General features: G+C 31.9%; 1 protein-coding gene across 1 annotated transcript in view; it reads left to right on the top strand.

Moving 5' to 3' along the window:
* The first annotated feature begins 16,750 nt into the window (after nt 1-16,750).
* The window catches only part of LOC100258904 (uncharacterized), a 46,550-nt gene continuing 40,294 nt past the window's right edge, over nt 16,751-23,006 (top strand). Inside the window, exon 1 of the mRNA XM_010666822.3 lies at nt 16,751-17,660. Coding sequence (XP_010665124.1) covers nt 17,251-17,660 — 410 coding nt within the window. The 5' untranslated portion in view covers nt 16,751-17,250. The remainder of the gene's footprint in view (nt 17,661-23,006) is intronic.

Consider the following 23,006-nt stretch of genomic DNA (forward strand, 5'->3'; position numbering starts at 1 on the left):
AAAAAGAAAAACATAAGATGAACAAAGGATGAGAAAACTTTACACTAATAAAGCAACTAGAAAAAACAAGAAAGAAAGAAGAAAAACAAAGGTTAAATAAAGGAAAAGAGGATCTTACACCAATAAAACAACTGAAAAAAAATAAAAAATAAAAATAAAACAGAAGCTGAACGAAGGGAGAGAGGACCTTACACCAATAAAGCAACTGAAAAAAAAAAAAAAAAACAAGAAAAACAAAGGTTGAACAAAGGGAAAGAGAACCTTACATTAATAAAACAACTGAAAAAAAAAAACAAAAGACAAAAAAGAAAAATATAGGCTAAACAAAGGGAGAAAAAACCTTACACCAATAAAACAACTAAAAAAAGAACAAGAAAAAAAAAGAAAAATAGAGGTTAATAAAAGGAAAAATGACTTACACTAATAAAGCAACTGAAAAAAAAAAAAAAAAACAAGAAAGAAAGAATAAAAACAAAGGTTGAATAAAGAGAAAGAACCTTACACCAATAAAAAAAACCTGAAAAAAAGAAGAAGAAAAAAGTAGACTAAATAAAGGAAAAGAGGATCTTCCATAAATAAAATAATTGAAAAAAAAATAAGAAAGAAATAAAAAAATAAAAAAACAAGGGTTGCACAAAGAGAGAGATGACTTTACATCAATAAACAGAGGTCAAACAAAAGGAGAGATGATGTTACACTAATTAAGTAATTGGAAAAAAAAATGAACAGATGAAGAGATAACCTTTACACCAATAAAACAATTGAAAAAAAAACAAGAAAAATAAAGGTTAAACAAAGGAAGAGATAACCTTATACCAATAAAACAACTGAAAAAATAATAAGAAAGAAAGAATAAAAATAAAGGCTGAACATAGGGAAATAGGACCTTACACCAATAAAGCAATTGAAAAAAAAAACAAAAAAGAAAAAAGAAAAACAGAGGCTGAACAAATGGAAAGAAGATCTTACACAAATAAAGCAATTAAAAAATAAGAAGAAATAAATAAGAAAAATAGATGATGAATAAAGGAAGAGAAAACCTTACATTAATAAACAAAAAGAGAAAGGACATTATACCATTAAAACAGTTGGAAAAAAAAAAAACAAGAAAAAAAGAAAAAAAAAACACTAAATAGAGGAAGAGAGGACTTTATACCAATAAAGCAACTAAAAAAACGAAAAAAGAAATAAGAAAACAAAGGTTGAACAAATGGAGAAAAAACCTTACACCAATAAAACAATTAAAAAAACAAGAAATAAAGAAGAAAAACAGAGACTGAACAAAGGAAGAGAGAACCTTACACCAATAAAACAATTAAAAAATAAGAAAGAAAAAAAAAACAGAAGTCAAACAAAGGGAAAGAAGACCTTACACTAATGAAACAACTGAAAAAAAACAAGAAAGAAAGAAAAAAAATAAAAGCTGAAAAAAGGGAGAGAAGATCTTACACTAATAAAGCAATTGAAGAAAAAAAAACAAAAACAATAAAAGAAAAATAGAGGTTGAGCAAAGAAAGATAAGACCTTACACTAATAAAGCAACTGAAAAAAAAAACGTTTTTAATGATTATTCAATAATTTTTAGATTTGTTGTTTGCTTCATTTGATGATTTAACTATTAATTTGAATAAAATTCTATCAACATGTTTAGCTTTAGGTGCATTTATTTTTATAGCTTATGAGCATCCTGACTGGACATTGCAACACAATGTTTCAATCCTTAGTTTCCTAGTTTAGCCTTCTTATAAAAAAATTCATTGGAATTCATCCTTGAGGTAGGATACTAGATAGTTTTCGTCTATGTGTGGTTGTTATTCAACTATGATAAAAATAAAAAAATAAAAAAAAGATACTGAAATCAAATTTTGATTTTTGTTGCCAAGAAAATACTTGAAAATAATAACAATCTCAACTACAATCTTTATTGTCATAATCTTAAAGTAGACCTAGTCATCTACCTAGTGAGTGTTCAATTACCCCTGCAATGCTGGACCCTAGATCTTACCATACTCACTTCTGGATTTACTATTTTTTTTTTTATTTATAACACTTTGAGAGTCCCAATGTGTAGTGGATAGATTGTGTAAAAAATTACTATATATATATTTACAAATGATTGATATTCATAACAGGTTTAACGTTCGTAGCATTATCAGCTACTATAATATCAAACATATTAAAGACAATATATATGAAGTAGAAACAAACGAAAACTATTTTAGATTGGTGACTTTGAAAACAGTGCATCCAAATGATAGAGAATTTTGTTCCTATGATATTGCGGAAACTTTGGATAAGCAGTATGAATTGGCTGGCTATCATAGTTATGGTTAATATGGACAACGTATAATAGTTTTTGAACACCACATTAGCCTACAAAATTGGATCCAAGAACACCAACTTATAATCGGACATAGAATTATCCAAGAATTGATATCAATTCTACGATATTTTTCTAATAAACATTTTGTTTACTTTTTAATGTTTTTTTAATTTTTATATTTTTATTTAGTTAATATTTCATATTCGGTGACATGTTTAAAGCTATTCAATACTTGATATCATAAAAAAAGCTGGACGATGGATTTGGTACAGATAATGTAGCAGTGGTGAATGGTAGAAGAAAAATCAGAAGATTATGTGATGACAATATGGGACTAGATCTTCAAATTATCCATAATAATATTGCACGTGTGTTACACGAAATTTTGAACCACTGCTATGAAAATAAATGAAACTAATGATTTCAGATTGCTTATTGTTGTTTTAAGGGATCTACGAGCATTTCATGAGTAAGATTATTCATATATTAATTTTTATTTATTGTTTTAATTTATATTAATTATTAATTATTGGTTTCATTTGTTGTACAATGATGTTTTCACGACCATACATAAGCATCCTTTATTTATGACCCTTACTTGTCGTACTGTTTTTTGTTTGCTCGTCCACATATCTCTGCTTCAATATAGAATATCATTAAAAGTATTAGCCTTTAGGAGGACTTTGGCACATATTTCTAAAAGATATCAATGTATTAGCTTTTCATGGACCCAATGGGTGAAAAATAATAATAAACCAAATTATAGCCAAGAATTGAAAAGGGTTTCAGCATGGCCAAGTTCTCGTTATTCAAATTAACCTTTGTCATTTTTTGTCTTCATGGGAAATCTTGTAGCTCATGATGTCGTTGCAAGATTAAATTATTTCTATTTTATTTATACATTATTTTTTTTATATAAATCTAATAGATATACGTGTTTATGTAATGTAGGGAAATGCTCAAGTTTTAGACGAAGAATTAAACCTTCTTTGGCCTGGTTTTCTTAGGATGGTATTCCATATGCTACTAGTATTTCACATAAATTTTATTAATAATAAGTGTTGCATACAACATACTTATGCCATTTTTTTATTGACTTTTCTAACACTTTGAGAGTATCAATGTGCAATGGATAGATTGTGAAAAAAATTACTATATATTTTTTTACGAATGATTGATATTAATGACAGGTTTAACGTCCACAGCACTATTTGCTACTATAATGTCAAACATATTAAAGACAATATATATGAAGTAGAAACAAACGAAAACTATTTTAGGTTGGTGACTTTGAAAACAGTGCATCCAAATGATAGAGAATTTTGTTCCTATGATATTGCGGAAACTTTGGATAAGCAGTATGAATTGGCTGGCTATCATAGTTATGGTTAATATGGACAACGTATAATAGTTTTTGAACACCACATTAGCCTACAAAATTGGATCCAAGAACACCAACTTGTAATTGGATATAGACTTATCCAAGAATTAATATCAATTCTACGGTATTTTTCTAATAAACATTTTGTTTACTTTTTAATGTTTTTTTAATTTTTATATTTTTATTTAGTTAATATTTCATATTCGGTGACATGTTTAAAGCTATTCAATACTTGATATCATAAAAGAAGCTGGACGATGGATTTGGTACAGATAATGTAGCAGTGGTGAATGGTAGAAGGAAAATCAGAAGATTATGTGATGACAATATGAGACTAGATCTTCAAATTATCCATAATAATATTGCACGTGTATTACACGAAATTTTGAACAACTGCTATGGAAATAAATGAAACTAATGATTTCAGATTGCTTATTGTTGTTTTAAGGGATCTATGAGCATTTCATGAATAAGATTATTCATATATTAATTTTTATTTATTGTTTTAATTTATATTAATTATTAATTGTTGGTTTCATTTGCTGTACAGTGATGTTTTCACGACCATATAAAAGCATCCTTTATTTATGATCCCTACTTGTCGTACTGCTTTTCGTTTGCTCGCCCACATATCTCTACTTCAATATAGCAGATTATTAAAAGTGTTGGCCTTTAGGAGGACTTTGACACATATTTTTTAAAGATATCAAGGTATTAGCTCTTCGTGTACCCAATGAGTGAAAAATAATAAGAGACCAAATTATAGCCAACAATTGAAAAGGGTTTTGGCATGACCAAGTTTTCATTATTCAAATTACCCTTGGTCATTTTTTGTCTTTATGGGAAATCTTGTCGCTCATGATGTCGTGGCAAGTTTAAATTATTTCTATTTTATTTATACATTTTTTTTATAAATCTAATATATATACGTATTTATGTAATGTAGGGAAATGCTCAAGTTTTAGACGAAGAGTTAAACCTTCTTTGACTTGGTTTTCTTGGGATGGTAATCCATATGCTATTAGTATTTCACATAAATTTTATTAATAGTAAGTGTTGCATACAACATACTTATGCCATTTTTTTTATTAACTTTTCTAACACTTTGAGAGTCTCAATATGCAATGGATAAATTGTGACAAAAATTACTATATATTTTTTTACAAATGATTGATATTAATGACAGGTTTAACGTCCATAACACTATAAACTACTATAATTTCAGACATATTAAAGACAATATATATGAAGCAGAAGTAAAAGAAAACTATTTTAGGTTGGTGACTTTTAAAACAGTACATCCAAATGACAGAAATTTTGTTCTTATGATATTGCGGAAACTTTGGATAAGTAGTATGTGTTAGCTGGCTATCATAGTTATGGTTAATATGGAGAACGTATAATTATTTTTGAACACCATATTAGCCTACAAGATTGGATCCAAGAACACCAACTTGTAATTGGACATAGACTTATCCAAGAATTGATATCAATTCTACGGTATTTTTATAATAAACATTTTGTTTACTTTTTAATGTTTTTTTATTTTGTATATTTTTATTTAGTTAATATTTCTTATTCGATGACATGTTTAAAGCTATTTAATACTTGGTATCATAAAAAAAGTTGGACGATGGATTTGGTACGGATAATGTAGTAGTGGTGAATGGTAGAAGAAAAATCATAAGATTATGTGATGACAATATGGGAATAGATCTTCAGTTTATCCATAATAATATTGCACGTGTGTTACACGATATTTTGAACAACTGCTATGGGCTCGAAATGAATGAAACTAATGATTTCAGATTGCTTATTGATGTTTTAAGGGATCTACGAGCATTTCAAGAGTAAGATTATTCATATATTAATTTTTATTTATTGTTTTAATTTATATTAATTATTAATTGTTGGTGTCATTTGTTGTACAGTGATGTTTTCACGACCATACATAAACATCCTTTATTTATGACTCATTCTTGTCGTACTGTTTTTCATTTGCTCGCCGCCCACATATCTCTGCTTCAATATAGCAGATCATTAAAAGTGTAGGCCTTTACGAGGACTCTGATACATATTTCTGAAAGATATCCATATATTAGCTCTTCATGGACCCAATGGGTGAAAAATAATAATAAACCAAATTATAGTTAAGAATTGAAAAGGGTTTTGGCATAGTCAAGTTCTCATTTTTCAAATTACCTTTAGTCATTTTTTGTCTTCATGGGAAATCTTGTCTCTCATGATGTCGTGGTAAGTTTAAATTATTTTTATTTTATTTATACATTATTTTTTTTATAAATCTAATAGATATACGTGTTTATGTAATGTAGGGAAATGCTCAAGTTTTAGACGAAGAGTTAAACCTTCTTGGACCTGGTTTTCTTGGGATGGTATTCTATATGCTACTAGTATTTCACATAAATTTTATTAATAGTAAGTGTTGCATACAACATACTTATGCCATTTTTTGTTATTAACTTTTCTAACACTATGAGAGTTTCAATGTGCAATGGATAGATTGTGAAAAAAATTACTACATCATTTTTTTATAAATGATTGATATTAATGACTGGTTTAACGCCCATAGAACTATCAGCTACTATAATTTCAAACATATTAAAGACAATATATATGAAATAGAAGGAGAGGAAAACTATTTTAGGTTGGTGACTTTGAAAACAATGCATCCAAATGATAGAGAATTTTGTTCCTATGATATTGCGTAAACTTTGGATAAGCAGTATGTGTTGGCTGGCTATCATAGTTATGGTTAATATGGACAATGTATAATTGTTTTTTAACACCATATCAGCCTACAAGATTGGATCCAAGAACATCAACTTGTAATTGGACATAGACTTATCCAAGAATTGATATCAATTCTATGGTATTTTTCTAATAAATATTTTGTTTACTTTTTAATGTTTTTTATTTTATATATTTTTATTTAATTAATATTTCCTATTCGGTGACATGTTTAAAGTTATTCAATACTTGGTGTCATCAAAGAAGCTCGACGATGGATTTGGTACGGATAATGTAGCAGTGGTAAATGGTAGAAGGAAAATCAGAAGATTATGTGATGACAATATGGGACTAGATCTTCATTTTATCCATAATAATATTGCACGTGTGTTACACGAAATTTTGAACAACTGCTATGGACTCAAAATTAATGAAACTAATGGTTTCAAATTGCTTATTGATGTTTTAAGGGATCTACGAGTATTTCATGAGTAAGATTATTCATGTATTAATTTTTATTTATTATTTTAATTTATATTAATTATTAATTGTTGGTTTCATTTGTTGTACAGTGATGTTTTCACGACCATACATGAGCATTCTTTATTTATGATCCCTTCTTATCGTACTACTTTTCATTTGCTCGCCCACATATTTCTGCTTCAATATAGCAAATCATTAAAAGTATTGGCCTTTAAAAGGACTTTGATACATATTTCTGAAAGATATCTATGTATTAGCTCTTCATGGACTCAATGAGTGAAAACTAATAATAGACCAAATTATAACCAAGAATTGAAGAAGGTTTTGGCATGGGCAAGTTCTTATTATTCAAATTACCTTTGGTCATTTTTTGTCTTTATGGGAAATCTTATAGCTCATGAAGTCGTGGCAAGTTTAAATTATTTCTATTTTATTTATACATTATTTTGTTATAAATCTAATACATATACATGTTTATGTAATGTAGGGAAATGCTCAAGTTTTAGACGAAGAGTTAAACCTTCTTTGGCCTGGTTTTCTTGGAAATGTATTCCATATGCTACTAGTATTTCACATAAATCTTATTAATAGTAAGTATTGCATACAACATACTTATGCATTTTTTTTATTAACTTTTCTAACACTTTGAGAGTCTCAATGTGCAATGGATAGATTGTGAAAAAAATTACTATATATTTTTTTACGAATGATTGATATTAATGACAGGTTTAATGTTCATAGCACTATTAACTACTATAATGTAAGACATATTAAAAATAATATATATGAAGTAGAAGTAAAAGAAAACTATTTTAGGTTGGTGACTTTGAAAACAATGCATCCAAATGATAGAGAATTTTGTTCCTATGATATTGCGGAAACTTTGGATAAGTAGTATGTGTTAGCTGGCTATCATAGTTATGGTTAATATGAACAACGTATAATTGTTTTTGAACACCACATTAGCCTACAAGATTGGATCCAAGAACACCAACTTGTAATCGGACATAGACTTATCCAAGAATTAATATCAATTCTACGGTATTTTTCTAATAAACATTTTGTTTACTTTTTAATGTTTTTATATTTTTTATATTTTTATTTAGTTAATATTTCCTATTCGGTGACATGTTTGAAGCTATTCAATACTTTGTATCATCAAAGAAGTTGGACATTGGATTTGGTACAGATAATGTAGCAGTGGTGAATGGTAGAAGAAAAATCACAAGATTATGTGATGATAATATGTGATTAGATCTTCAGTTTATCCATAATAATATTGCATGTGTGTTACACGACATTTTGAGCAACTACTATGGGCTCGAAATGAATGAAACTAATGATTTCAGATTACTTATGATTTTTAAGGGATCTACAAGCATTTTGTGAGTAAGATTATTCATATATTAATTTTTATTTATTGTTTTAATTTATATTAATTATTAATTGTTGGTTTCATTTGTTGTGTAGTGATATTTTCACGATCATACATAAGCATCCTTTATTTACGACCTCTTCTTGTCGTACTGTTTTTCGTTTGCTCGCCCACATATCTCTACTTTAATATAGCAGATAATTAAAAGTGTTGGCCTTTAGGAGGACTTTCGCACATATTTCTGAAAGATATCCATGTATTAGCTCTTCGTGGACCCAATGGATAAAAAATAATAAGAGACCAAATTATAGCCAAGAATTGAAAAGGGTTTTGACATGACCAAGTTCTCATTATTCAAATTACCCTTGATCATTTTTTGTCTTCATGGGAAATTTTGTAACTCATGATGTCATGGCAAGTTTAAATTATTTCTATTTTATTTATACATTTTTTTTATATATAAATCTAATAGATATACGTGTTTATGTAATGTAAGGAAATGCTCAAGTTTTAGACGAAGAGTTAGACCTCTTTGGCCTGGTTTTCTTGGGATGGTATTCCATATGCTACTAGTATTTCACATAAATTTTATTAATAGTAAGTGTTGCATACAACATACTTATGCCATTTTTTTATTAACTTTTCTAACACTTTGAGAGTATCAATGTGCAACAGATAGATTGTGAAAAAAATTACTATATCATTTTTTACGAATGATTGATATTAGTGACAGGTTTAACGTCCATATAACTATCAGCTACTATAATGTCAGACATATTAAAGACAATATATATGAAATAAAAGGAGAGGGAAACTATTTTAGGTTGGTGACTTTGAAAACATTGCATCCAAATGATAGAGAATTTTGTTCCTATGATATCAAAAACTTTGGATAAGTAGTATGTATTGGCTGGCTATCATAGTTATGTAGAATCTGGACAACGTATAATTGTTTTTGAACACCACATCAACCCACAAGATTGGATCCAACGACACCAACTTGTAATCAGACTTAGACTTAACCAAGAATTGATATCAATTCTGCAGTGTTTTTGTAATAAATATTTTATTTAGATTTTAATGTTTTTTATTTTATATATTTTTATTTAGTTAATATTTTATATCCGATGACATGTTTGAAGCTATTCAATACTTGGTATCATCAATGAAGCTGGAAGATTTATTTAGTATAGATAATGTAGCAGTAATGAACGGTAGAGCGAAAATCTCAAGATTATGTGATCATAATATGAGAATAAATATTCAGTTTATCCATAATAGTATTGCACGTGTGTTATACGGCATTTTGAACAACTACTATGGGCTCAAAATGAATCAAACTAATGATTTCAAATTGCTTATTAATGTTTTGAGAGATCCACAAGCGTTTCATGAGTAAGATTATTCATCTATTAATTTTTATTTATTGTTTTAATTTATATTATTTATTAATTGTTGGTTTCATTTGTTGTACAATGATGTTTTTATGACCATACATAAGCATATCTTATTTATGACCCTTTCTTGTCGTACTGCTTTTCGTTTGCTTACCCACTTATCTCTGCTTCAGTATAGTAAATCATTAAAAGTGTTGGCCTTTAGGACTTTGACACATATTTCTGTAAGATATCCATGTATTAGTTCTTCATGGACCCAATTGGTCAAAAATAATAATAGACCAAATTATAGCCAAAAAATAGCATGGTCAAATTCTCATTATTCAAATTACCCTTGGTCATTTTTTGTCTTCATGGGGAATCTTGTAGCTCATGATGTCGTAGCAAGTTTAATTTATTTCTCTTTTATTTATACATTATTTTTTTATATAAATCTAAAAGATATATGTGTTTATGTAATGTAGGGAAATACTTAAGTTTTAGACGAAGAGTTAAACCTTCTTTGGCATGGTTTTCTTGGGATGATATTCTATATGCTACTAGCATTTCACATAAATTTGATTAATAGTAAGTGTTGCATACAACATACTTATGCCAATTTTTTTTTTTATTAACTTTTCTAACACTTTGAGAGTCTCAATGTGCAATGGATAGATTCTGAAAAAAATTACATTATATTTTTTTTACGAATGATTGATATTAATGATAAGTTTAACGTCCGTAGCACTATTAGCTACTATAATGTCAGACATATTAAAGACAATATACATGAAGCGGAAGGAAAATGAAACTATTTCAATTTGGTGACTTTGAAAATAGTGCATCCAATTGATGGAGAATTCCATTCCTATGATATTGCAAAAACTTTTTATAAGCAGTATGTGTTGGCTGGTTATCATAGTTAAGTAGAATCTGAACAACGCATAATTTTTTTTTAACACCACATCAGCCTACAAGATTGGATCCAACAACACAAACTTGTAATTAGACATAGACTTAACTAAGAATCGATATCAATTCTACGATATTTTTGTAATAAACATTTTATTTACTTTTTAATGTTTTTTATTTTACATATTTTTATTTAGTTAATATTTCCTATCCGGTGACATGTTTGAAGCTATTCAATACTTGGTATGATCAAAGAAGCTGGAAGATGGATTTGGTATGGATAATGTTGTAGTGATGAACGGTAACGGAAAACCACAGGATCATGTGATTACAATATGAGACTAGACCTTCAGTTTATCCAAAATAATATTGCACGTGTATTACACGACATTTTGAACAATTGCTATGGGCTTGAAATGAATGAAACTAATTATTTCAGATAACATGTAGATGTTTTAAGGGACCCACGAGCATTTCATGCGTAATATTATTCATATATTAATTTTTATTTATTGTTTTAATTTATATTAATTATTAATTATTGGTTTCATTTGTTGTATAATGATGTTTTCACGACCATACATAAACATCCCTTATTTATGACATCTTCTTGCCGTATTGCTTTTCCTTTGCTCGCCTATGTATCTTTGTTTCAATATAGCAGATCATTAAAAGTGTTGGCTTTTAGGAGGACTTTGGTACATATTTCTGTAAGATATCCATGTATTAGTTCTTCATAGACCAAATGGGTGAAAAATAATAATAGACCAAATTATATCCAAGAATAAAAAAAGGTTTTGACATGGCCAAGTTCTCATAAGTAATTAAGGTGGAATCAAAAGAATGAAATGGAATAAATGGCAAAGGGAAACTCAAAAACCAAATGTTGCATATTCGCATGATCATGCGAAAAATTTGCATAATTGTGTGAAATGGACTAAAGGGGGGAAATCGGTTGTAGGCTAAGGAAATTGTGTAAGTTAATTCCGCATGATCATGCGAAAATTTTGCACACTCATGCAAAATAGTCCAGAAAGTGTTTCAACATGTTGCAACCACTCACCTTAGAATTTTGCATGATCGTGCAAAATGTGAATATCTTATGCGAAATATCCAGATTTCATGCAAAATGTTAAACTTCCAGATTTCTTTAAATTTGGAAGGTTCTATAAGACCAATGAGAGGTTTCCAAGTGTCCACTTGACCTTGACCTATAAATATAAACTTGAATTTCTCATGTAAAGAGCTTTTTGTACATGTCTAATTGTAGAATTTTTCATATTTTCTCTCTCAATAAAATTCTCTATTTTCCTTTATTTTCTCACTAGCCATACACATCTTGTGAGACCAAATCTCTAAACATGAGTGGCTAAATCTCGTTTTTCTTGGATGAAGGAGAATCTAAAGGCAAGATCTATGGTGAATTAGAGAAATGAGTTTTAATTGCAAAGGTAATTTGATCCAAATGATTAATTAATTGAAATTTGAGGAATTTTCTTTTCAAATTGTCTTGGATAACTACTACAATGCAAACTAGGTAGATTCATTAAATTCTTAAAAGCTAGATTTGATGAGATTAAATAGTTGCATTGTATGAATCATTGAAAAATAATTTAAGATGAATTGAATATATGATTTTGTTAGTCCAAGGGTTCTCCTAATCAGGTTTTGATGATAACAAACCATGGTTAAGTGACTAATTGGTTTAATGTTTAAGAATCTCAGGTATAAACTCGAAAATTCATCAAATGACCAAATGGATACAAGATCGAGACGCTTGGAAGACTTGTGATCATAGGAAACTAATGTAAGATGAATGCATGAGTGCACTTAGGATTTTCATACGTTTTATGCATCTTAGAAAACTCGGTTTATTCTTTAAAACGTCGATTTCATTAAAACCTGAGTTTTTAACTAATCTATCTTAGGCAAAATGTTTCAAAATTGGCTTAATAATTTACTTAAAGACCTTGCCCAAGTGTTAGAAAAGAAAGGAATCAAAAAATAGGTTTTTCATGGCAAAAAATGCTCAACTGGTCGAGGCTATGGCCAACCGGTTGAGGAACCAGTCAACCGATTGTGGTTGTTCGATCGAGGACCGATCAAAAACCTTTTCTCTCTCCCAATGGCCTCCTCTTCCCGGTCAAGGCGATACCCTTACCGATTGAGGACCGGTCAAGGCAACGGTAACTTGTCATACATTAAATGCTCCAACGACTAGTGAACCGGTCGACCCCTAGCTCGACCGGACGAGGTTACCTTTTGCTGGTTTTTACTCTCGAGCTTAGAAACCTATAAATTGAGAGCTCCACTTCATTTATTGACAAGAGAACACTTGCATTCAAAGCTCACCTATTTATTCTTGATCAAAAAGCTCTCATTTCTTTCATAGTGCATTAAATCACCACTTGCATATCCTTTATTGCACTCTTGTTTGTCATCCTAGCTTTGTCTTGTATTTGAGCCATCCTTAAGCTAAGTTGAGTGATTATAGCTTTTAACAATCTGAGTGTTAAAGCCTTCAAGAGGGTTAAATCTTGAAGAGGTTGTGTAAGAGCCCATTGGAGCCGGAATCCAAGTGTAAGAAGATTAGAAGCTTGGTTGAAGCTTCAAGTTAGTGGAACCCTCACTCGGTTAGGAAGTTGAGGAGAGTGGACGTAGGCAAGGAAGTGCCGAACCACTATAAACCCGAGTTTGAATTCTCTAAACTCTATCCATTTACTTTGTTTATATTTTGTTTAAATTTATTGTAATTGAAAAGATTTTAAAAACCCAATTCAACCCCCCCCCCCCCTTTTGGGTGTTTTTCTTAACTAAGCATAGCCTTTGTTTTCTCATATTTGAATTGATCTCTTAGATTAAATAACCTAATTTGAAGAGAAATTAGATCTAGACCTAAAGTTAAATAAAAAATCGATTTAGATGAAAATTTAGATTTTCAATCTAACTTGATGAAAATTAGTTCTCAACATCTATTCACCATAGAATTTGTTTTCTAAAAAATTCTAAATCCGAGAATTTCATTTCCTATTAATTTTCTTTTATTTCACATTTCATTGTTTTTCTCAATTAGAAACTATTAATAAATTGATTTTTCACCATGAATTTTCAAATCAATTTCACTTTATTACAATCATTTCTTCTCCTCTCATTCAAGCCTTAATTATCGAGAATAATCTATCCTAGTGGACGACACCTAAAAATGACTATACTATAGTAGTTTGTATTAAAACCATTTTTTGATCGGGTACAAGCTACACTAAAATAGTGAATTAGGTTATAAATTTTGTTTTGATCCAATAAACGACGGAAAATCAATCGATCAGTAAGTTATATACTGTTTTGAAGCTTAGAAAGTCAATAATGCAACACTTTAAGTAGTTTATAAATTAAAATTGAGATGAAGAAGTTATGGCCAAATAAAGTAAGCTAGGTTGGTAATATCCATCCTTATGTAATGAATTGTAAAGACCTTTTCGACTCAATCTGAGGGTCAATTGGATCACCCTGTGTCTCTCATAACTATCACTTGAAACACATTACATGTACAACATCTAGTTCGACGATCAACTAAAGCTTCTAGAAGTGTTTTTAGTGGCTAGTTGGCTTCTAATCTCTATTTTCTTGTAATGACCCAAATATAGATTACCCCTAAGAAAGTATTTTTTGAGTGCACCATTGTTTTTAAACTTGTATTTACATTTAGTGCACTATTGGGAGAAGGTTCAACACAATATCACAATTAAAATCAACCATGCATGCACTAGAATTTTTCAACGTGGAACACCTCCTCAATGTGAGGAGTAAAAACCACGGGACTAGAATCCACTAAAAAAAGGCTTCACTATCAACCAAAATGAGAGTACACGATCTACCCCAACGTTAATTAGGGACCATCATCAACAACAATCATCAAGAAAAAAAAAATTTCTTGGCTTCACAAACATAAACACCAAATAATAAAAGAGTAACGTAAAGAGATCACAAATTCGATGTTCTGCTTGGGTATACTAATCTGTCCAAAAAACTCCAATTAACAATCTAATAGTTCAGATAGAAGAACCACGAGTTCTGATCCTCCTGTTAAAATTTCACTTCAATCAAACTAGGGATCAAAGAGATATCACTCTTTGATGAAGACTACATAAAACTAATATGTTCTCCTCTATTTTTTTGTCCTACTCTATTCGGATGATTATAGATTATACCTTACTACTCTGATCAACAATCCAACCAACCAGAATCAAGAGACATAAGAGACAAAGCTGCTTTCCAAATTTTAGCACAATCCAACAGTGCAAAACAAAGATAAAGAAGATTGATCAAAACTGCTATGAAAAGATTCTATTTTCGACCAACTCTGTTTAGGCGGCTATAAAATGAAATAGACAACTCAGATCAATAATCCCACCATCTAGAATGAAAAGCTACAAGTGATGAACCAACTGACCAAGTTTCGACTTAAATAAACCATAAATCATGAAGATATATTACTTGGATGAAAATGACTCCTTCCCACTCTTCAATTTTTTTTCTCTCTCTCGAAATCATCGACTACACTCTTGTTCCTCTATATTATGAGAAGTGAATCCTTTTTGGGGTTCTTAAAAACCCCCTACACCAAAAGACAAAAATGCTCATATCATACGGGCTTTGTTGGGTTTGATATATATGGGTCATCCTCCATATGAGAGAGAAACCCAACCCAACATGCACTTCAATCCTAGTTTCCTTTGTATTCTTTTGAGCAAAAAATTGTAAACTAAGAACTTTATCCTTTCCAAATCAATTTGTAAATCTCATGAAGATTACTAAGTATAAGATTGCTTGGGAAGTTCAAGAGTTGTATATATATATATATATATATATATATATATATAAAGAGAGAGAGAGAGAGAGAGTCCATAGGAACCATAATCTAAGACGGTGATTGGAGTCATAAGTTCAAGATGATTGATTGAAACTATAATTTAATTGTAACTTTGGAGGCTTGGGCTAAAAGTCTTGAAATAGTTAAACTCTTAATGAGTTAGGAGCTTAAGAAAGCTCACTCTTCCTTTTCAAACACCCTTTTCAAAATCCTAGCATTCCCAACTCTAAGCTCAAGACCAAGAAACCAACACAACTTCCCAAACTCTTGAAAATGCTCCAAACACTTTACATTTGATTGAGTTCAAGAAATACAAGAAAGACAAACAACAAAACCTTAATTTTGGTTCTGAATTGAATTATAAACTCCTAAATCAAATCATTGAAGAAAGATAAGGAAAAAACCTTGATGTTGTTTTATGGGAAAAACCTTAATTTAGGTTTTGAAGTGAAGAGAACGATGGAATTGGAAAAGAGGAAGGAAAAGAGGAAGAGGATGGGATTGAGGAGCATGATGAAAATGCCAACAGGAAAAGAAGGTGTTGGAATAAAAAAGAAAAATGGTGACAATATTGCCAACAATGATGTCAATAGTAAAATGACGATGAGTAAGACAATCAAGTATATAAAAATCAAATGAGCTTAAGGGTCCAAGCTTTTTAAGTTCAAAAAATTGACTTTTTTTACTTTTGCATTCTGGTAAAAATATTTGAAAATAGGTTATATATATATATATATATATATTGTTTGAAATTTTCAATTTAAGTTAAAAGAAAAAATCGACATTTTGTTATATTGGAAAGTTGGGAAGGTGCATGTATAATTCTCCAAAGCCGGAGGGAGTGTCATGAAATTTTTTCCAAAATATACTTCTATGAGTTGGAAAAGAAGAAAAGGAAAAAAATATTTACCAGAAAAGGAAAGTTTTGAGAGAACAAGAGGACCCAGCGAGGCATTACGTGGAACAACAAATGTGCCACATTGTCCATACACAAGAGGATGATTCCTGTCCAAATCATCCAAGGAAGGAATCATCCAATACACTTCCTTGGATGAAAGGATAAACTCAATCTATTGTAGATCATTTTTCCTAATCTTCACTTAAAGGAAATAGTTGATTTTTTTTATAATTGAAATAAAATATTTAGAAATTCGACCAAAAGTGAACAACCATTAGATTTCTTAATCTAGAATTAACCCCAATATCAATGGCCATTAGCATGCCACAATGGACCTCCACCGATGCAAATGGTGAACCCGCTCCATCAGATCTCACCCCATCTTCACCCTCATTTACCACTGCAAGATTCTGTGACCGGAGACCCAACGTTTTCCTCTCCATAAGGCAGGTATCGCCGGTCATTTTTCTTGCTAATCAAATTTAAAAACTTGCCGCTGATGTGCCAAAAGTACCCTGACATTTTTCTTAATTTTGTCGGCGGCACTCACGTATTTTGTGGGCTAGAACAAGGGTAGAAATGTCATTTTGGGGGAAGCCTTTCCAGAATAGCACAAAAAGAGCACTGGCTACTTGAAACAACCCCGTTTCGTCAGCCCCAGCCGGCGTACGGACACCTGGGTTGGCTGTCGGGAGACATATATTTAAAACCCCGATTCTGTAATTAATGTTGTTGCCTTCTTTGTTAATTTTCTAGGGTTTTAAATTTCGATTTCGACCGTGTTGTTGTTGTTGTTGTTTGGGGCTGAATTAGCTCGATTCTGCAATTCTCAATGCAATTCGCCTGAATCGAAGCCCTAATTTCGTTCTTCGATCTGATTTCTGATGGCGGATCAAGAGGAGGAGGACCTGCGGATGGCGCTGCGGATGAGTATGCAGCAGTGGCCGCCGGAGCCGAAGCGGAGCAAGCCGAGGGAGAGCGGGGGGGCTCCCACCGGGTCGCCGGATGATTCGCCGGAGGCAAAGAGTAGGCGGTTGCAGAGGGAGCTTATGGCTGCCGCGGCGGAGAAGCGACTGATGATGTCTGGGAAGCCCGCGTCTCCGGCGCGGAGAAATGTGGCATTTCCAAAGGAAGAAAAGGATGGGGTTGCCGGAGGTGCGGGAGGTGATGGGCGGAAGGAGGTGAGTTGTGGAATGGAGCTATCCGATGCCGATGTAAATCAGTTGTTCTCTATGGTCTTTGGTAATGATGTTTCGAAGGGGATTCTCGCGCAGTGGTGTAATCAGGGAATTAGGTATTGTTTTATGCTTGATTGAGCTTTGAAAGTTTTGGCCTATAAATTTTGGTGCTTTTTCATAATATGACATGATATGTTTCATCGTAATTCAAATGTTTATAGAATGGCATCTGATTATTTTGATACAGAGAGCTGCTAGTGAAATTTGTGAACCACCTAATGGGGATGTTATTTGCTCTTTGCTGTCAATTGCTGAAATTGAATATACTACAATTACCTACAATATAGATGTTATTTACTGAATTGACAATTACTTGGATGTTTGATTTGTAGTATAGTTATGATATCTTTGGGCTTTGTAACGTCATATCATATCTTGATCACACCGTTTATGTTGTATCATTCTGTTGTACAAGTTGCTGGTACTGTTAAATGTTGATTCTTGTGACTTTGTGTTTTTAACATTTTCATGATATTTTGTTGACAAGTGAGGTTTACTTTATTCTTATATTGGCAGAACTTTTAAGATAGCTTGACTGAATGCTCCTATGTTGCTAGTAGAATATTGACTGAATGCTATATTTAGCTGCCAGCCGAGTTTTGTAGAATGGATTAATATCACATTGCTTCAACATACTGGGACTCTAGTGACTTGAGCATGGTTGCACTTGACAAACTTCTCCATTGGATGCGATTTTCCTTTGCTTAACCTGTTGATATTATTGTTCACTCATTATTGGAGGTTGTTCATATTGTTTTAATCTTTGATTGTATTCTCATCTACGTTGGCTTTCTTGCTAATAGGGTTTTCAGCTTTTATACAAATTGTTCTTCCCACCTTTTTCTTGATAGGCAAGAAGAGATTATAAATATAAATATAAAGTGCCTGCAAGAAGGTGCAACAAAGTACACATAATGTATGCATTTGCAGCCAAAAGAAACAGGCAAGCAAAAGAAAAGAGTGAAGAAACAAAAAACAAACTCCTCTCCTTTCTTTGAGCTAATCCAATCTACACAGCCGATCATTGGTCATAGAATGATTATTTGCATCCGATCTGATCCATTCCTAATAAAAAGGGTGCTAAAAAAAGAGAGTTTTATTGCTTGTTCTGAAAGTTCTGAATCTCTAAATGCCCTTCTATTTCTTTCCTTCCACACATCCAGAAAAAACGTAATGGGGCAGCCCTCCAAGTGCTTTTCCATCTCTTACTCATAAAGTTCCATGCTAGCTTAACAAAGTTCCTTTTATTGTTGAATGCATCACCCAAACCACCTGAAACAGAGAGAAAATCAATTGCCATATGCTACTTGCTTTAAGATAGTGAAGGAGCTAGTGATCAATCATTTGTCCTCCCTTTTACACGTGTACCATTTGGTCAGCATAACTCTTTCCCTCTTTTTAAGTTGATTGGTCGTTAAAATTGTAATTTTAACCCCATAAAGCTTCCCAATTTAAAAAAAAAAAATAGTCACCTTCACTAGAACTTAGGAATTTCACACACATTTTGTAGGAAAAGGCTTGCTTCTTCTCTACACTAGGGAATGGTAGAAGGATTTGACAGAGAATTTGCCATTTTGGGTTTTCTCCCACTCCAAACGATCATCCTCATCTTGATCAAAAGCTATCATTCTCCTCTCTCCTAATTGTGCACACATAGAGTTTCTGGAAAAAGGTCATCACTTCTTCGAGCTCCCAATCATGAAACTGTCTTGAAAAGCACGGGCTCCACCTACCTCTTTCCCTAGACTGCTTCCACACTTCCACTCACCCTGCATCTTTAGTGAGAGCTATAGGGAACGAAGACAGAAATTATTTTTCCAAAGATGAATAACCACACCATCTATCTTTTTAAAACTTTACCATTCTTCCATTGCCAATGATGAAGCAAAATCTATCCTTGATAACTCTCATACAATTCTGATTGCCTTCCACACACCCACCCCATAACCATCTCTTATTCTCCTTGAACACCGACCCTTGTTTTCTTCCCCAAATTTAAGAATCATAACTCGTTTCCAAAGGGTTTCTCTTTCAATTGCAAATCTCCTACATCACTTGTCAAGAAGAGCCTTGTTTATAATGGAGAGATTTCTAATGCCAAGACCCTTATGCATTTTGTCAAAACAAACTATAGATCACTTAACAAGATGAGGCTTTTTTACAAGCTCTGGCCTCTCCCAAAGAAAAAATCTTTGGATCCTTCAACCTAAGACTCACTTTTCTTAGGATTACAAACATGGACATGCTTTAGTACAAGTTAGCATATGAATGAAAGCAAGAATCATAGTTACCAAAATTCACCCTTAGAGTGAATCTTGCATTCCTACTTTTCCTTTTGCTAAAATTTATGGTTACCTCTTCATGCTTTTCTTTAAACTTTGATTTCAAAACCGATATTTCCATACTAGCAAAGTACACTCCTTGTCATCAATTTCAATGGGGATGGATTGGTGCTTATGTAGCAAGCTTGATTTCTTATGTAGTTTTGCTTTTCAGCCTTGGCTCAAGTGGTTAAGGGATGGACTCGTGCTTTCATACGGTTCTTTTAGGGGTTCTTATTGCCTCCCAATTTATTTGTTGTTTGACATAAGAAATTGAAACTGCTCTTTTAGACAATGCATTGATGTTACTCATAATTGATCCATAAGCTTGATATATATAAAGCTTTTAGGAAAGCTTTGGCTTGGGGAGCTTACATCTTGAGAAAGAAAGAAGAGAGAAAAGAGAGTTTAAGTTGGAAATGGAAAATGAATGGTGCTTACAAATGAGGAACTAACCTTTTTAAATAGTTGAAACAAGAATCTTAAACAATACAAAGTAGATGACAGACCACTGTGGACTTTTGACTTCAACTGTAAATAGTAACCATCTGTGAAGTGAATAGTGAACAATAAAACTGTCTTTTACTGTAGCACTTTTGACTTTTTGACAATTGAATCTCGCTTTCGGTGGATTACTGTGAGCTTTTTGACTACTTTTGACCGGTGACATAACTGTATCTTCACATGCGGGGAACAAGCTTAATTTCAATGCTGAAATATCTTAAAGTTGTTGGTGGAGAATCCCGAGGCAAATAGTAAGCTTAAACGGAGTCAGCTTAAATGGTAGTGTCTTAATGAAAATTAAGGGAAAATATAATTCCTACGATGTTCATTAAGTAACTTAATATCCTCAGTAATGGATTTGGTTGGTAGAGGATTGATTTTCTTGCTTCAAAGTCATAACTGATAATTCTAGCTCTCCAGTACTTGATCTGGTTTTTAATTGGTTCAGCACAAAGATCAGTATGATCAAGAAGGCAAGAGAGTAAAGTTGGCCTCCTATTCTGATAATGAAGAGAGATATTATGCTGTGCGGGTAACAGACATCCATTAGAAATCCACTCAGGAGCTTTGCTGATGATGATTGCTTCTGCAGACTTCTTGTTCATCTTAAAGCCTTGCATTAAACTTAAAACCAACTTTCTTCCAAAATTAGTTATCTGATTAGGATCTAAACAAACGAGTTGATGAACCAATCCATAATCCAAGAGTGACTTTGGAGTGAGGATTAATTCATCATGTCTGAAAGAAAGACAGATTGGCTTGTAATATTGCAAGTCTAAGCAGACTCGACCGATCGTAAAATTCCTCTTGCACTTGTAGAATAGTTGTTTAGTGCCTTGTTGGTAAAGAAGAGGATCTTCAACAATTCTACAAAACTTAGAATCATCAAATTCCCTATCCTTAACCAATTTTAAACCTGGGACGTAAAGACCAGGGATGGCTGAGAGGTAAATATGAAGATCTTGAAGATAAGAGGAAATAAAAACTTGTTTTTCTTCCGCCATGGCTTTGGCCTTTTCTTGGATTAAAAGGCGGACATCCTGCTTAAGAGGATACAACATCTCTTTCTTATGAAAATACATTCTTATCTTAAAGTTGTTCCACTCATCCTCACTCAATTTTACTTCATCCACCAGTGGGGTGGATTGCTTATTCTCACCATTTTCCAGTGGGGAAAAAAAGGGGTTTGATTCTTAAGAACATCATGTTGGGCTTTGAGAAAGTCAACCATTTCTAGTTTTCTTTTCAAAGTTTTACATCTTTCCTGCAAATCACAAAGACTTATGAGATAAACAGATAAAGGGTTAGTATCATTAAAAAATGGATTTGTGGGGAAGGAATCCTCCATAGAAGGTAGAGAACTCGAACTTGCTCCTTTATCCTGCTAAGGGATGAAGAAATCTTAAGGGTTTCTAAAGGTAGTAAATCTTTGGAAAAGCTGCAAGAACTTGCAACCTCAATTCATAGTATAACGGCATGAATTTTTCGGAAAGGATTGAATGGGTTTTCTTAGAATCTTGGGATTTCTTAATGGGTTTAAGAGGTTGTTTTTCTTTTTGGGGGCCATGATCTTGTGAATCCTGCAAAAATTCACGAGTTAAGAAATCAGGGATTGAGTTATTTTCCCCTTTAATATACTCAATTTGAAAATCAAAATGACTTAAAATAGCTTGCTATCTTGCAAAAATATGCTTAGAAGTTATATTCTTAACATTTTTTTGCAAAACTGATTTTGTTGATTTGCAATTAACTCTTAATAAAAACTTTTAGTTCAAAAGATCATCTTGAAATTTTGAAATGCATAAAACAATGCTTAAAATCTCTTTTTTGATGGTGTTGTAATTGAGTGTGGCATTATTCCAGGTTCCTGAAGTATACCTAATCAATTTCTCATGGTTACCATTCTTCTGTTTAAGGATCCCACCATAATCTATATCTGAAGTATCAATCTCAACAATCTTAAAGACTTCAGGATTAGCTAAGGCTAAACATGGTAGAATCATGACTCTAGACTTGACGGTCTTGACAATCTTAGTATGTTCCTCATTCCAAGGAACTGAATTCTTCTCAAGTCTTTGTCTTAATGGGGCACAGAACTAGCTTATGTCCTTAAGGAAATCTAACATATAATTAAGGCTTCCTAAGAAACGTTGCAATTATTTCTTATCCTTAATCTCATCAGGAAACTTATCAACGAACTGGATTGACCTTTGAATGGGAGTGATGGTTTCTTGGTAAATATGATGACCTAGGAATCTTATTTTAGTCTAAAACAAATTAATCTTATTGGCAGACAAGCTTAAACCATTACTCTTAACAGTCTGGACGAACTTATTGAGATATTTCCAATGTTCATTTACAAATATAGAGTAAACCAAAACATCGTCAATGTAGACAATGATAAAATCATAAAACTGGTTAAAGAATTCATTCATTATGTTCTGGAATTCTGAAGGGGCATTCTTAAGTCCAAAGGGCATTATGTTCCATTCATAATGTCCAAAGGGTACCACAAAGGTTGTCTTATACCTGTCTTTTTCTACAATCTGGATTTGCCAAAATCCTGATTTCATATCA

The sequence above is a fragment of the Vitis vinifera genome, chromosome 18 (assembly GCF_030704535.1).
Source record: "Vitis vinifera cultivar Pinot Noir 40024 chromosome 18, ASM3070453v1".
NCBI lineage: Eukaryota > Viridiplantae > Streptophyta > Magnoliopsida > Vitales > Vitaceae > Vitis > Vitis vinifera.